The sequence below is a fragment of the Callospermophilus lateralis genome, chromosome 16, assembly GCF_048772815.1.
Source record: "Callospermophilus lateralis isolate mCalLat2 chromosome 16, mCalLat2.hap1, whole genome shotgun sequence".
NCBI classification, from domain to species: domain Eukaryota; kingdom Metazoa; phylum Chordata; class Mammalia; order Rodentia; family Sciuridae; genus Callospermophilus; species Callospermophilus lateralis.
Genome location: NC_135320.1, coordinates 83,204,372 through 83,219,328, shown reverse-complemented (window position 1 = coordinate 83,219,328; position 14,957 = coordinate 83,204,372). Strand labels below are relative to the sequence as shown.

The 14,957-nt window shown below is 53.4% G+C and overlaps 2 protein-coding genes across 3 annotated transcripts in view; one reads left to right on the top strand and one right to left on the bottom strand.

Moving 5' to 3' along the window:
• Nucleotides 1–13,588, top strand: part of Sla (Src like adaptor) — a 32,352-nt gene extending 18,764 nt beyond the window's left edge. For both annotated transcript variants that reach the window (XM_076835982.2, XM_076835981.2), the window contains 6 exons: nucleotides 2,009–2,108; nucleotides 2,957–3,043; nucleotides 5,776–5,879; nucleotides 8,171–8,302; nucleotides 12,038–12,170; nucleotides 12,888–13,588. In XM_076835982.2, coding sequence (XP_076692097.2) covers nucleotides 2,009–2,108; nucleotides 2,957–3,043; nucleotides 5,776–5,879; nucleotides 8,171–8,302; nucleotides 12,038–12,170; nucleotides 12,888–13,101 — 770 coding nt within the window. In that variant the 3' untranslated portion in view covers nucleotides 13,102–13,588. The remainder of the gene's footprint in view (nucleotides 1–2,008; nucleotides 2,109–2,956; nucleotides 3,044–5,775; nucleotides 5,880–8,170; nucleotides 8,303–12,037; nucleotides 12,171–12,887) is intronic.
• Tg (thyroglobulin) overlaps nucleotides 1–14,957 on the bottom strand; it is a 211,779-nt gene that overhangs the window by 66,522 nt on the left and 130,300 nt on the right. The window lies entirely within an intron of this gene.

The following is a 14,957-nucleotide window of genomic DNA, read 5'->3' as shown; positions in this document are numbered from 1 at the left end:
GGCTTGGTTAGTAAATGGTCCTTTCAGATTCAGTCATCATCAGACCAGGAAGAAGCGTTTCCATCTTGAAGGCATTTCTAACCTGCCATTTTCCAGACTAGGAAACTCGGGGCCAAGACAGAAGGGTGTGTCCACACTCAGTCACTTCACCTCAGTACAGTTGGCCTTAGAGTCCAGGCAGATTTGCCAGAAAGCCGAGCAGATCCAGTGCTGTTGGACCCTCCCCAGCACAACCCCCTCCAAGTCCTGTGCCTCGTTTTGCATTTGGAGTTTCAAGTCTGGAGGAACTCCAAGTCTGCACAAGCTTCATGCCTCACCAAATCCATCCCCACCCCTTATTAGAACTCAGGACTCCTGGGGTGTGTCTGGACAGTACAAGGGAAGGACCCCTTTCTGAATCCAAAGAAGCAACATGTGAGGGAGAATCCCTGGGGCTCAGGCCAGGCTTGATATAAGATGGGCCAGAGGCCTCAACAGGTCACTTCTCTGTGGCCAGACCCTGCTGCTTCCTAGGAGCCCTGACCTTCCTCCAAGGGTCGCAAGAACACCAAAGGTCACATTTGGTTTCCATCTCACACACAGGAACTCTTACTTTTACGCAGTTTATTGTCAATGACTTGCTTTCCTCAAATGAGCAGCACAGTTGAGCGTATGTTCCACTGCGATGACTTCCTCCTGATTCATTTATCAGTTGATGACCAAACCCTGTCCTGGAAGCCCTGTTTACCCTTCTTACTCATCCTTGAGCTCAGCCTCCTTTGACTCAGTCTGTCCATGAGATTTAAGAGTTGGAGGCTATAGGATCCGTGCATTGTAGGAGGTAGGGAGCGGGTGCTCAGCAGGGTGTCTGGATCCTGAAAGTGGCCTGCATTGGCTCCCAGCCTGCACAACTGAGTGCTGGGATTTCTCCAGAAATTCCTGGGGTGAGGGAACAGGAATGGCTCCTCCCATGATTGCGGGTGTGCTTTCTAGACCGTGAGCCCCTTTTGAGGACAAGGGTTGCCTTTCCCATAGATGCTTGGCTCATGTCCATGCTCACTAAATAGCTTCCAAATGAATGAATAAAGTCGTCACCAGATCTAAGAGTTTGGCTGCCTAGCCAGCAGGTGGAGTGACAGCAGCCACAGCAGTTATGGCTGCTGCTGCTTTGCAAGCCATATCATTTCCCCAAAATGTACCCGTCTCACCCTGGGTATAATGCATGTGATCTATGGCGAACCAATAAGTATGTAAAGCAGATACCGCTAGCATCAGAAAGGAAATTCCTGTCTTATCACCACATCTCCAGAGAAAGTTGTGCTTACATGAACCAAATAGCATTCTTTTCCTTTCCAAAATTTACTAAAATTATTTTCAATATACACATAATAAAAGGTCCTTTGTTTTTTCTTCCACCACGCCCACCCCCAACAAAAGTCACTATTAATGAGATCGCCCACATAGGGGCCCACACTCTGTAAGGAAGAAGTGTTCTGCAGCCTCTAGATTAATAGCCGCTTGGTCTGGAGGGTCCTCAGAACTCATCTGTCCTCACCCCCTGACACTCACATGTCACAGATCTGAGACACACAAGGCCAGGTTGGGCGGCTGGGGCCACAGCAACAAGAAGGGATGTTTGCTAGCATTCTGTCATCCGTGGTGAGGATGGTGCCTCACTCTTTTATCTCATCTCAGAGGGGCCCCAGAACAGAGATGGGGCTTGTTGTAAAGATGGAGAGATGGAGGCCTGGGACAGACCCTGAAGCCAGCTCTGACTTCAGCTCACAGGCTCTGGATCCCCATTTCTCAGATGAGAACACTGGGGCCAAGGCAGGCCTGAGAACAGGGGCGTGTGGCTGGCCTCAGGGGTCCTCCAGCACTGCACCACCCTCTACCGGGGCCCCTGGGCACCTGGGTGCAGGAGGAGGTGTCTCCAGGGAAACCCGCAGCAGCTGGGCAGGTCCCCACCGACTGCCGGGGCTGCGCTTCCTTCCTGTGAATCCGAACGCCCCTCTGCTTCATTTCCTAGGACTGGAGAGTGACTTCCTTGCGGTGCTGAGTGACTACCCATCTCCTGACATCAGCCCCCCAATATTCCGCCGTGGGGAGAAACTGCGTGTGATTTCTGAGTGAGTTAGCTTTCCAAAACTTTTATAATCCTCAAAACAGGAGAACCTCAGTTTGGAGAGGAAGCACTAGATTTTTAGCTATACTCGTCCAGTTCCACATGGGCCCTGATCCTACTGTGGGGTGAGAAGTCTGGCCCACACTGCAACCCTACCCCTTACGTTGCTGGGCTCTGAAACCTTCAATGGCTCCCCATGGACTGCTGGCTAAAATCGAATTGTTTATAACTAGGCTTTGAGACTTTTATGATCCCAATTCTGCTTCTCGTATTGGCCTCATCCCCCGCCACATGTGCAGTAATCCTGTGCCAGCACAAGCTGGGCAGAGAGACCCAGGGTCTGAAAACACTTTGATGACAGCATTGCCTCCTATTCCTGTTGTCTCTTCAGAGTGATGCCAAACAGTCTGTAGGACAAACAGGGACTCTAACTCTATTTTCTTTGGATCCTCATTGATATAGACACACAGAATGTCTTTGGTTATATTTCAGGGTACAAATCAAACCAGTAAGCACTGGTTTTAAAGAGCCTCCAACTATAGCATAGCAGTTGAGAACATCAGCTGCTGATCCCTGAAGGTGGCTTTTTCTATTAAGTGGGAATGCTTCCAAGCTAGCTGCTAGCTTGAATGGGAGTGTCTGTTGCATGTGTGTGTGCGTGTGCACACACACACATGCATGAATGCATGCCTGCACCCACTAAGCACTCAAATTCCAAATTGAGAAATTCTGGTCCATCTGGGCAATGGCAGATCTTAGAAGAGAACTGTCCCCAACTGCCAGGGGGTAATTCTGCTGATCCTGTTCACTTGTCCATTTACCCATCCTGATCTTGTCTTTCTGTTCTGACAGTGAAGGAGGCTGGTGGAAAGCCATTTCTCTTAGCACTGGTCGGGAGAGTTATATCCCGGGAATCTGTGTGGCCAGAGTTTACCACGGGTGAGTACATTCGTCACCATTAAACATCATGCTGCCTATGCGGGTGGCTCAGGAGGTGGCAGGCAGGGAGTCCAGCATGGTGCAGTGGCAAGGAAGACACTGGGTCAAGAAGGGCACCACCCCCCATCTCTGCCCCTCAGGAATGATGCAGATTGGGACCCATCCCTTCCACCTGGGCACTCAGGTTCCCTGGAGTGAAATGAGGGAGCTGGGCTGTTCAGCTGGAATGAGGTGCTGCTGCTGCTCAGCACCGACACTCCGAGTGCCCTACCACCGGAGGCAGGGAGGTGGAGCAGCTCAAGCCATCTAGGTTCAAGTCCTGCCTCTGTCACTTTCTGCCCAGGTGAGGGAGCATAGGCTGCTTAGGTTTCTGAAATCATTAGTTGTCGAAAAGAAAGTGCAACACAGAATGATGGTAATAGTGACATGTAATACCATGACCCAAGTGCAGGGCTGTTGGGAAAACGAGAAGGCTAATTTCCAAGTAGTTCCTGCAGCAATGCCAGACTTCACAGCGAGACTCTGCAAAGAGCCACATTCTCCTCAACTCCACATCCAGAGGCACAGAGTGCTCCCTGCCCGACATGCCCACACACCCACCAGAGGAGCAGACGAGCCAAACAGAAGAGGATCATGGAGACCCCGGACGTGGCAGAGGGAAGCAGTATTTCCTCCTGCAGTGGTGCAGGGGTGGCTGGGGCAGCCCCTGGTGGCTCTGCGGCGTAGCACACCTGGACTCACATCCTGGCTCCTTCCTTCTAGGGAAAGGGCCTTGGGAGTTACCTAACCTCATCCAGCCACTGTCTTCTCACCTCTCAAATTAGCAAGGTCAGACCTCAGCCAAGAAGTGCTCAGCGTAGAAAAAACAGGAAGGAAAGAAGGAATGAAAGACCACTGTACAAATATGAAATAGCTTCTTGTCCAGAGCCACACGCCCATCTAGTGAAACAGAGATGACCACACAAATACTCTGAAGACTGGAATTGAGTACATTGATTTCAGTATTGATGATCTTGATCACAAATACAGAAAACACTTCCATATTGAGGCTGATGAAACTGAATACAAGAGTCACTTTCTGAAAGAAACCCAAGTCACACTTCCACATCAGGGGCTGGTCTTTGATCCATTCATTCCTTAGCAAATGCACCTTGACACTTCATGTTGAAGATGTGGGACTGAAGCTGGCAGGGGCCGGGGTGGTGGGAACCCAGACAAACAACCTACAGGACCCTACAGGACAACTAATCTAGTTGATGCATTGACATTTCTTAAAATACAGAACAGATAAAAGGACAGTGAAGTATAGAGGCTGTGGAATTGCATGTCCCAGAAAAATGTATTCTAATTTTACTCTCTCAATCACTGATATGGTAACGTGTACAAGTTACTTCATCATTCTGACTTTTAGCATCCTCATCTGTGAGCAGGATAATGTCCCTGTTTCAGAGAGTTGAGGTGAGGATTAGGGTTAAAGTGCTTAACATAGTGTAACATACAAATACAGTGAGTATTCCTATGTGGCTGCTGTTCCTCGTCTGTTGTCCTCCCCTTTCTAAGTAGACTTTTGTGTAAGAACTTGAATAAATGAGTATTTGTTGCATACACTAAAATAATTAGTACTTTATGCACTGTGCAGAACTAAGGGAATAGTTGAAATATTTGGCCAAATACAGCATGATCATGATCCCAGCAGCAAAAGTGACCACAGTGACGAGCACATACATGAACAAACAGAGCCTATGGGTCTTCCCACCTGGCGCTCAGGGCACTCAGACGACAGACAGGCTTTGCTGACCTGGATCTGCTCCTGTGCCCTGGAGAACGTTAAAGCCTTCCGAGACAGTAGCACACCAACGCCTGCTACAGCACACACCGATCTGGACCTGAGAGATGGGAGTTGTGTCTGCATGTGCCCCAGCCACATGCAAACGAGACACTTTCTGCCCAGCTGAGGTCTGGCAGAACCTGGTCTGCAAAGAGCCCGCTCACCTGGAACACAGATTCCTTTGTGCCCAGAGAAGCTTCCCAGGAGGACTCAAGAGCATCAGGTCTCCTGTGGGTGCGAAACCCCCACTCCAAAAGTGAGCTACCAGAGTGCCACCACCGTGTCTTACTGTTTGGTGCAAAAAGCAAGGAACACAGGAAGCCCCTGGCGCGATGACGAGTGTCTGAACGCGTGAGAATGGAGGGTGCTGGAGATCAGATGGAGGCACAGCAGGGTTTGTTTGTGGGGCCTCCACGGGCCACCTCTCGTCTCTTCCTTCTTACTCACAAGCATATGCCAAGCCCAACCTCCTGGATGTCACCATGAAACCCACAAGACAAGGGCACAGGGAGGGTGGCTATCGCGGAGTACAAGGTGGTACATGGAAGGCAGACTGCCACAGCCACAGAGGACCCTGTATAACGGCACGTGCTACACATTACATATGGTGCACATGCCAGCAAGCATTGGAGGGACAGGCTGAGAGGTCCCATGCTTCCTGGATCATTGTCCAGGCTAACCCCTGGCCAGCGATAGGCACTTGGGAACTTTATATGAAATATAGAACATAGAAGCATGAATGAAGGAAAGAATAATGAGTGAATGAATAGCTGATGTCCCTCCTCTTTGACACCCATCATCCTCACAGTACGTGGACTTCAACTTCACATTCGGTCTTAGCTGTCTCTAGGTTCTGTGGGCAGGGCACATGCAGGTCACTCACAGCTGTCCTCCTGTGTCTCAGGTGGCTGTTCGAAGGGCTGGGCAGGGAGAAGGCGGAGGAGCTGCTGCAGCTGCCAGACACAAAGGTCGGCTCCTTCATGATCAGAGAGAGCGAGACCAAGAAAGGTGAGCAGCCCGTCTCTCCGTGCCCGGCTCAGACAGGCAGGCCCGACTCCTGGCTGCCCCTCCTGCCTACGTGTGCACATGGGTGTAGGTGGTTAGCTCCTTGCAGCCACGTCCACCCGCCCGCAGCAAGGCCAGCATGATAGCTAGGGGCCCAGGAACAGGGAGCAGGTGACCCCTGGGTACTACCATAGCCCAGGCATGGGCAGCATGCTGGGCACACAGAAGTGGACAATGGTATGGCCCAGCCTGTAGACATCAGCCCTGAGGCTTGCAGGGGTTTACTTCTCTGAACTCAGATTTCTCATCTGTGAAGTGGAGAGAACCTCCCCTTGTAAGGTGGTGAGATTCCAGTGTAATAATTCTTGTAGTGTCATTGCTGTGTGAAAGGCCTTGAGATCAGTGTTCTCTGCGCCTCTCAGAGGGGACAAGCCCATGTGCCTGTTTGCCTGCTCACCAGACCTTTATCATCATAATTGCCTGCGTCAACTGAGCAGACAGCAGGGCGCCTTCTGTGGTTCAGAGCAGGAGTTCCAAGTTCTAGTTTCAGACATGAATTACTCTCTCTCTCTCTTAGCCTCAGGTCAGGCATTAAGGACAGCACCGTTCTTGGATATAGTAACAGCTTCATGTCACAGGAACAAAACCCTGGATGGATAGGGCTCCCCCACTGGTGATCGTAATAGCAACTATTCGAATAGCGAAGATCTGGCAAGTTCTTAGCCTGCTTCTTGTTCACTTCCTGTCAAGGAAGAAAAGACGCAGTATCTAAGTATCTCCCAGGCACCCACCAAGGGCCGGGGCCACCTGGCACTGGAGCCTTCACCAAGATGAGCACAGCCTGGCTTGGGGGAATCACAGATGGAACATAGGGGATTCCAATGTCCCACAACAACTCTTGTCAGATACTTGAAGGTACCAGAGGACAACAAAGGCAAACAGAGGCCAGACATGGCATATGTGTTGGGCCCCTGAGGAAGGATACCCAGCTCAGAGCCCTGCGGCATGGCCAGGGGAGGGAGCCCCCACTGGGCGCCACAGCACATCTGCAGTTATCCAGGTCCCCAGCAGATCTGCAGTGGGGCAGGGTGGGGCTCGGGTGGCAGGCTCTGCCCACTGGGCGGGGTGGGGTGCAAAGTTCTGATGATTTTTCAGGCACTACCCTGGACTGGCTTACTGAATTTCCAGTTCCAGTTGAAATAACAAGAAGTCTCACAGTGGGTGACTCAAAGGGCAGGGCTGACGAGTAACTATGTGCCCCAGGGCAGACCAGGAGCTTGCTGAAAGCAAAGTTTACACCCCAGAGCGGCCAATCCCAGGCTGGGTGCCTCTGAACGCTCACTCAGGATGTCTGAGCCTCTATTTCTCCATCTAGAAAATATTTGGGGACAGTACCTCCCAGGCCCTTTCTGAGAGTCAGGGAGCTGTTGCCTGGAAGTAGCTTAGTCCCCCACCTGGGACACAGACTCGATAAATGCCCATTCCTTGCCCCTCTTGCCACCTCTTGAGCACTTTCCACTCCTAGACCCCCAGGAGATGGAGCAGGGGGGATCCTTAAACATCAACCAAGTCCAATTTCTCATGCTCCATTTGGGGGGCTGAGGCTAAGAGGGCTGCTGGTACGTGCCTGAGCTTCTCCTCTTACCAGCCTGTGTTGGTCGCCACTCTGTGACGCTGAAGGAGAAATGTCACCTTTCACACGTTTCTTAGAGACGCTCGCGGACACCCAGGCACTGCCACTTGCTCCAATCCCTGAGGGAGTCGAGCTTAACTCAGAGGGGGGTAGGGATGAGGAAAGGGGACCTGGCTGTAAGGACCCTATCCGTGGGACAGCGGCCGAGGAAGGAAAGCAGTGGCACAAACACCTCAGTGCACACTAGGAAGCAGTCAGGGTCTGCACGGCCTGGATCTGTAGGTGGCAACTGAACTCTAAGCAGTCAAGGTGGCCTCAGGAGTCACATGGATAAGATAGCACCACAGCGTTCACCTCACAGAGCAGGAGGACTAGGCCTCTGTGCCTGGAAACCCAGGCTGACAGTAAGAACCCTTCTTGAGTGCATTAGGGGGCTGCTAAAATAACAGCTGCCCTGGGCTCTAAACTGGGAACCACATCTGAACAGAGGGGTCCACGGCAGGAGGGGCTGCTGGTCCTGACAGGGTGCCACCTCCCAGTGTCACTGCAGTAGACCCAGGGTGAGCAGCTATGTGCCTCTGGGGGGGGGGGGGAGCCAGTCAGCTGGCTGCCCTTGGGAGGGAACACGTAGAGCCACTAACCTGTCCTTCCCCTCCTGTAGGTTTTTATTCCCTGTCCGTGAGACACAGGCAGGTGAAGCACTATCGCATCTTCCGCTTGCCAAACAACTGGTACTACATCTCCCCGAGGCTCACCTTCCAGTGCCTGGAGGACCTGGTCAACCACTACTCAGGTAAGAAACAGTTGGGACTGGAGGAGAGGCCCCTCTGCACTGCCTGCTGTGGCCTCACAGCCTCCGGTGGGCCTAGCTCCCCAACAGAAGCCAGGGATTTTTTTCTTGCTTTCCGCCCATTCTGACTTCTTACCATGTTAACTCAGAGTACAAGAGCCTCTGAGCCTTGTCCTAGTAAGTACAATGCACCTCATCTCAAATCCACCCTCTCTCCACCTATAGCCCCACAATCCAGCTCGCTCCTGTATCCCAGGCACAGACAGCTGGCACTTCTTTCAGTGGCCCTGCATTTTCGGGGACTCGGTTCTGAAGTCCCACTCGTCGTCCCTTCTCCTCAGCCTCCAAGGCCAACATGGGCCACCTCTGGGGTGAAGCCTAGCAGTGAGACTTTGTTGGCCAGTCCTCCCTGTCCCAGTGTTCCAGGGTTCCTTTCCCTTGCACTCTGATAATCGTGCAGTGTGGCCTAGGTGATCGCATGCTGGTCTGTGTTTCCTAAAGAGATCCTAAGGATGAGGCATCTGTTTTATTAACTTGCTTATCGCTTGCTAGACGGGGAGACCAAGACAGGGAGCATCTTCCAAGGTGGTAGAAGCATAGTTAGTTCTGATGGAGTCATGGGTCAGTGCAGAGTCAGAAGACAGAAAGTGGGATTCAGCTGTGCAGGTCCCGAATGCCGGCTCAGGAGTTGGAACCTGCCCCCTGGACAAAGGAACAACTGTAAACAGTTGCAGAGTTTCCAACAGCTGGTCCTGGCACCTCAGTGATCATTTCCAGCTCGGCTTGCTCACTGGGAGCTGGGCCACCTGGGACTGCAGATTTGCCTCTTTTTGCCCCACTTTCTTCCCACACGATGCAGACACCAGTTGTCCCAACTCTCTGGAGGTGCTAAGGAGAGGACATGGCCATGACCTTGAGGACTTACTGAGGGGTACCCACTTTTTCTCCAGTGGGGCTGCTCCTCCCCCCTCTCTTGCTCTGTCCTACTGGGGGGAGCCAGGGAAGAAGCCCTTCTCACTTTGTTAGCGGCTTCCCCTTGGGTTCAGGTGCCTGACCTTTCACCCTGAGGAACCTTGCCAGCACTCTTTAGGAGTCAGGGTATTGAATCAGAAGAGCAAAGGCCTTTTCAAGGAGAAAGGAACCCACACAGCCTTTGGGTGACATCCTTGGCCTAGAAAGTGGCGGGTGATATGGAAGCAGTGGCTGCTGGGAGAGGCAGGCCCACCCTGGGGCCCAGGCTGGGGGGGGCTGGAGCAAGTGCCCCACCTCCTCTGCTTCCCATTCCTGGAAGGTGGTGGCAGTGGCCCCAGCAGGGGACTGAATGATTATCAAGCATAATCTTTCTTGTGCCATGTGCAGCCCAGCCTGGTGCCTGTGGCAGATGCAAAATAAATGATTACAAATATCGCCTCTGTGATACCCGAAAACCTCGCAGTTAGTTCAAAATGAAAGAGGAAGGGCGTCCTGGAAACAGCCGATTGTGCTGGGTAGGAGTGAAGGTTGGTCGTGGTATTTGGCTTTTAATAACAATCATCAAGGGGTGTGCAGACCATAAATTTTGCATAGACAAAAGCAAACATGAAATGAATGCTGCCCCAACAAAGCTCTCACAGACCAGGAGGCCAAGAGACTGTGGCTAGGAACACCACGCCCGCTCGGCCTGCTGCACCACAGGGAGGGCTGTCAAGAGCAAGTGCCTTCCAGAGAGACGACCCTGGCCCTAGCATCGGTTGACAGCTGGCAGCCATGGGCTCACCTCTGCAATTAACTGAAATGGTCTGAAAACACAAGATGTTTTCTGTGCTCTTCTAAGACATGGCCAGGGACATCAGGAGCAGGGGACCCTGAAAGCAGGGTCTCCGGTGCCCGAGGAGTGAGAGGATGGAGCACTCCAGAGAGCTGTGTAGAGGGGAGTGAACCAGACCAGTGTCACCTCTGGGAGGCCGAGGAAGATCTGTCTTCTCCTCCTAAGGGACATTGACCTGCTTGGGAATGAGAACCTGGTCCCAAATCCATGAGACAGGGTTTGGCCCCATTCTGTGTCCATGGCCTCCTCAGCCTCTTCATCTCTAGAATGGGCCTAAGATACTGACTGCACACAGAGAGGGGCCTTGGTGAGATGAAGAGGCGGTACCAGCTCAGCAGGGCTCCTGCGTCCCTCCTGTGTCGCGCCTCTCCTCCTCCACGTCTGTTAGTTGCCTAAGCGTGGCTAAGCGGGGCACCGCAGGGCTGCCCTGCCTGCTGGGCTCTGGATCTGGCTTTGCTTTATCTTTCATGAGCTGGGGGGGTCACTTAGGACTCCACCCCCTAATTATTTTAGATGCACAGTCAACCAGGCTTCCTGCTGACCCCACAGTCCACCTCACATCCCTGCATGCACCCACGTAGGTGACATCTGAGGTCAGGGCAGTCACAGGGGAAGCCAGGAGCAGGCACGGGGACACCGCCAGGGACAGCCGAAGTGCTGTCCCTCCAGCTTCCACTGGTTTCTGGGCAGGCCCCGCTGTGAGCCCCACAGGTGGGGGCAGGGCTCTCGGAGCCATGGCCTGCTTCCTGCACTCTGACCATGGGCCAGCTGAGGGCCGAGACACAGCAGTGCCTCACATTCGGGGTCAGGCATCTCCCTAGGACAAGGGAAGCACTGGGATCCTCAGCCTAAATAAGGCTGCTCAGAATCTCTGTCTCTGTCTCTGATGATGGGCTAGGGGAGGCTTCTGGAACCCACGGAGCCTGCACCTTAATGCACCTGGAGAGATGGGCCCTCGGGCTTAGACATTTCATACCAGCCAAAGGGGCTTGCTTAAATTTCTTTCCCTTTCTGCATGAGACTCCAGGGCTAGAAGAGGGATCTTTCCGAAGCTTTCATCGCCCGCTCTACCTTTCCCTGTCTTCTCCCTGCCTCAGTGTCTTCCATGCTCTGGGGCTTTCTCTCCCCTCCTCCTCCTCCCTCCTCCTCCTCCCTCCTCCCTCCTCCTCCTCCCTCCTCCCTCCTCCTCCTCCCTCCTCCTCCCTCCTCCTCCCTCCTCCTCCCTCCTCCTCCCTCCTCCTCCCTCCTCCTTCCTCCTCCTCCCTCCTCCCTCCTCCTCCCTCCTCCTCCCTCCTCCCTCCTCCTCCCTCCTCCCCCCTCCTCCTCCCTCCTCCCCTCTCCTCCCCCTCCTCCTCCCTCCTCCTCCCTCCTCCTCCCTTCTCCTCCCTCTTCCCTCCCCCCTTGTTTTCTTTACCCTCCTTCCTGCCTTGGAGATGTACTTGAGCACTACCAAAGCCTCCTGTATACTTTGGGGAATCAGCAGCTTCCTGTTCTGTGCACAGGAGAATTCTGCTGCCAGGTGCAGCCCTGGCCCTCCTTGGGTGCCCTGCCAGCTGTCCTCACTTGTCCTCATTGCTCTCCTTGTGTAGTCAGGGAAACTGGGGCTCAGAGAGGTCGATTCACCATCAGAGTGAAGCTGACTCTCAGGGACAGCTGAGGTGCTATCTCTCCAGCTTCCACTGGTTTCTGGTCCCCAGCCCCTCTGGCTGCTTGTGCCTAGCTAAGAGTGCCGCACATTCAGGGCACCTTAGCAGCCCTCCAAGGACTGGGTGTGTGACTCTCAGCCTGGCCACTACCTTCCACACCCCTTTCAAGTCCCTGCCTTTATTTCCCATGCCAAGGGCCAGGAGCTGGACCAGATGGTGCTCAGGCCTGCACTCCACCCTGGCCACGGCTTCCCTGGGCCTGACCCTGTCTGCTTCCCTCTGCAGAGGTGGCTGATGGCCTGTGCTGTGTGCTCACCACGCCCTGCCTGACGCAGAGCACGCCCGCCCCAGCAGCCAGGGCCTCCAGCTCCCCCGTCACCCTGCGCCAGAAGACCTTCGACTGGAAGAGAGCGTCCAGGTGTGTGGGTGTCCCCTGAGCATGTGAGCCCGACACGGTGTGGAGAGCCTGGTGTCATTGGCCACTCCCACCACAGCCCTCAGTCCCCTTGTCCTTAGGACTCCCTGCTGAAAGCTAGAAGACATTGTCCAGCAGAGACGCCGCCTTGCTTTCCCGATTGCACAGGTCCTAGACTAACGCACGAGCCAACCTGTGTCATTTAGTAGTATTTAAGACTCACTCATGGAACTTAAACATGACAAAACTGAGGTGACTCAGTTTTGCTAAGAGAAAAAATATCTTCCACTGATTTAGTCTTTTTTTTTTTTTTTCCATTGCCAGCCATTAAATTTTGAGGTGAATATCCATCATTTGTGATTGGTGGATTATCTTATAAATTGAACAGAAATCAAAATTCATCCCATGGGTAAGTTCAAAGAAAATCAGAGATTAGAATTGGCTAGGAGATGAATAAAACTGATCTTCCTTATAGAAAAATTCACTTAGATTTACAGTTGGAAGTTACAGGCACTGGAGAAAACAGTAATCAGAGAGGTTGAGTGGTTTGTCAAGATCTCACAGCCAACAAATGTAAGAACCAGAATTAGAACAAGAAGCTAAAAGGATATTAACTAGGCTCTCTTTTTTTCTTCCTTTTCCTTTTCTTTGTCCCTTGTCCCCTCTCTGTCAATATCCTACTCTTTTCTCCCGTCCTCTGCCACCTGTTCTGACTCACAGACTGCAGGAGGACCCTGAGGGAGCAGGGAACCCACTTGGGGTGGATGAGTCCCTTTTCAGCTATGGCCTTCGGGAAAGCATCGCGTCCTACTTGTCCCTGACTGGGGATGACAGCCGCCCCTTTGATCGGAAGAAGAAGAGCGTCTCGCTGATGTACAGTGGAAGCAAGAGGAAGAGCTCGCTGCTCTCGTCGCCACCGTACTTTGAAGACTAGCGGCACAGCAGATGCCCGGGCTCGCACCCGAGGCCACAGAGGTTCTGACTGTCACCTGGGATCTTGCAAAAGGCAGGATTTTCTGGCGCCTGGACAACCCACATCTTCCAGCGAGGAGAAGCCATCAGGAGACCCAAACTCTCACCTTCTCTATCCACATCATGACCAAAGGGACCCCTCCTCCGTGTCTGACCAGGGCTGTGACACAGGACATGTCAAGTCTCAATGATGGGACAGTGTCTCAAAGAGCCCAGCAGACAAGGATGTGCACGTGACGCACGGGAAGGATGAGGAATTCTTCCAGAAACTGCGCCGGAAGCGTTCCTCAGTCGACTGGCAGAAGGAGGTGGAAGGTGGAGGGGACCGCAGCCTGCGGAGGGGGGCAGCAGGTGGGAGCCGCGCTGCCATCCACGGAGACCTACGGAGTGACACCTCCTCCCTTGTAAGAGACCCGCTGACCCTAAACCCCAGTAGACGGACTTGCTAGCTCCTCCACACCAGGAGGAGACGTTGGCGTTCTCCTGCACCAAAGCCACGCGGCCTGAAGTTGGTGGATTCCTGGGTCCACCACGAAGGCAGGGGACATGGGGCAAGGGCGGCAGCTGGTGGGGAAGGGAGGTGGCCTGGGACTCACCACCTTCCAGGGGCCCCAGCCAGGGTCTGCAGCACAGAAAGAGCTTCTCTGGCTGCTGGGGTCCTTGCCAGAGTTAACGAACCAATGATTCCTTCACAATTGTGTAAAAAGGTGCTGTGTTAAGTCCTGTGTGAGGTGGGGACCAAATAGGGAAACAAGGGTGACTCAGCCCGCCCCCAGCGAGGTGCTCACAGTGAGGCAGGGAGAGAGTGGATAAGCAGGGAATGTAAAAGCAGCCTCGCGTGGAGAGATGGACTGCCTGCCTGGGATGGACTGGGGCAGGGGACGGGGCACCCGTGTCCAGGGATCTGCATGGAGCTTAGGGCTGCTGGACGTGGCAGGAAGAAAGGCCAGATGTTCTTAAAAGAAGGAAAGTGATCACTTCTAAGGAGTTGACTCACACCACATTTTATCCTAGGAAGGGTCTGGTATCCACATGAGTGCAAATACCGAGCTCCAGGACAGAGGGGAGGCCCTGAGTGGCTTGATTTTGCCTTATATAGCTGTAGGAGACGGGTGAAAACACAGGCGGAGAAGGAGCGTTGAACCAGACAGTCGGATCCTGCCAGGAAGGCAGACGGCTGCAGACGGCTCATGACTCACTCTTCCCCTTCCAGGGACTCTGGGGAGGGGGCGTGTGCACATGGCCCTTCTGCTCACGTGCGCGTCCATGGACGTGAGTTCATGATGTTGGTGGTACATGCATATGTGTTTACATGATTTGCTGTGTCACCAGATTCCAGGGTATTCATACAAGGAGGCATTTGTGGCTTCCTTGACAATCCCCCACGGCTGATCCAAAGCCACCAGCCAGCACGTGAGAAAGGAACGTGACACCCGTGACCCCCGGGACAGCGACTTTCACCTGGAGGCCTGGTGCCTCTGCACTCCAAATGTCTGTACAGCGTCTTCTGTGTCATTTTCTGTTGAGAGCGATGTGACTGGAGCATTGGGGAGCCCCAGGGGGGTTCTAAGTGGGGAGCATTACACTTTGTTCAATCATGTATTTATTCCTGATTAAAGTAAGCCTAATAAATATTTAAGCCTTGAATGTGGGAGCTTCCAGGTGGCGGTGAGTGGAAAGTTCTCTCAGGGGCTCTGCAGCTTCCTGAGGGCAGCCCCAGCCAGACTCCCTGGAGCCGTGGAGTCTCTTCACCCTGGAAGGTGGGCGTGGGGTGAGGGAGGCAAAATCATCACCACCATCAGGAGAACTGTACATCAC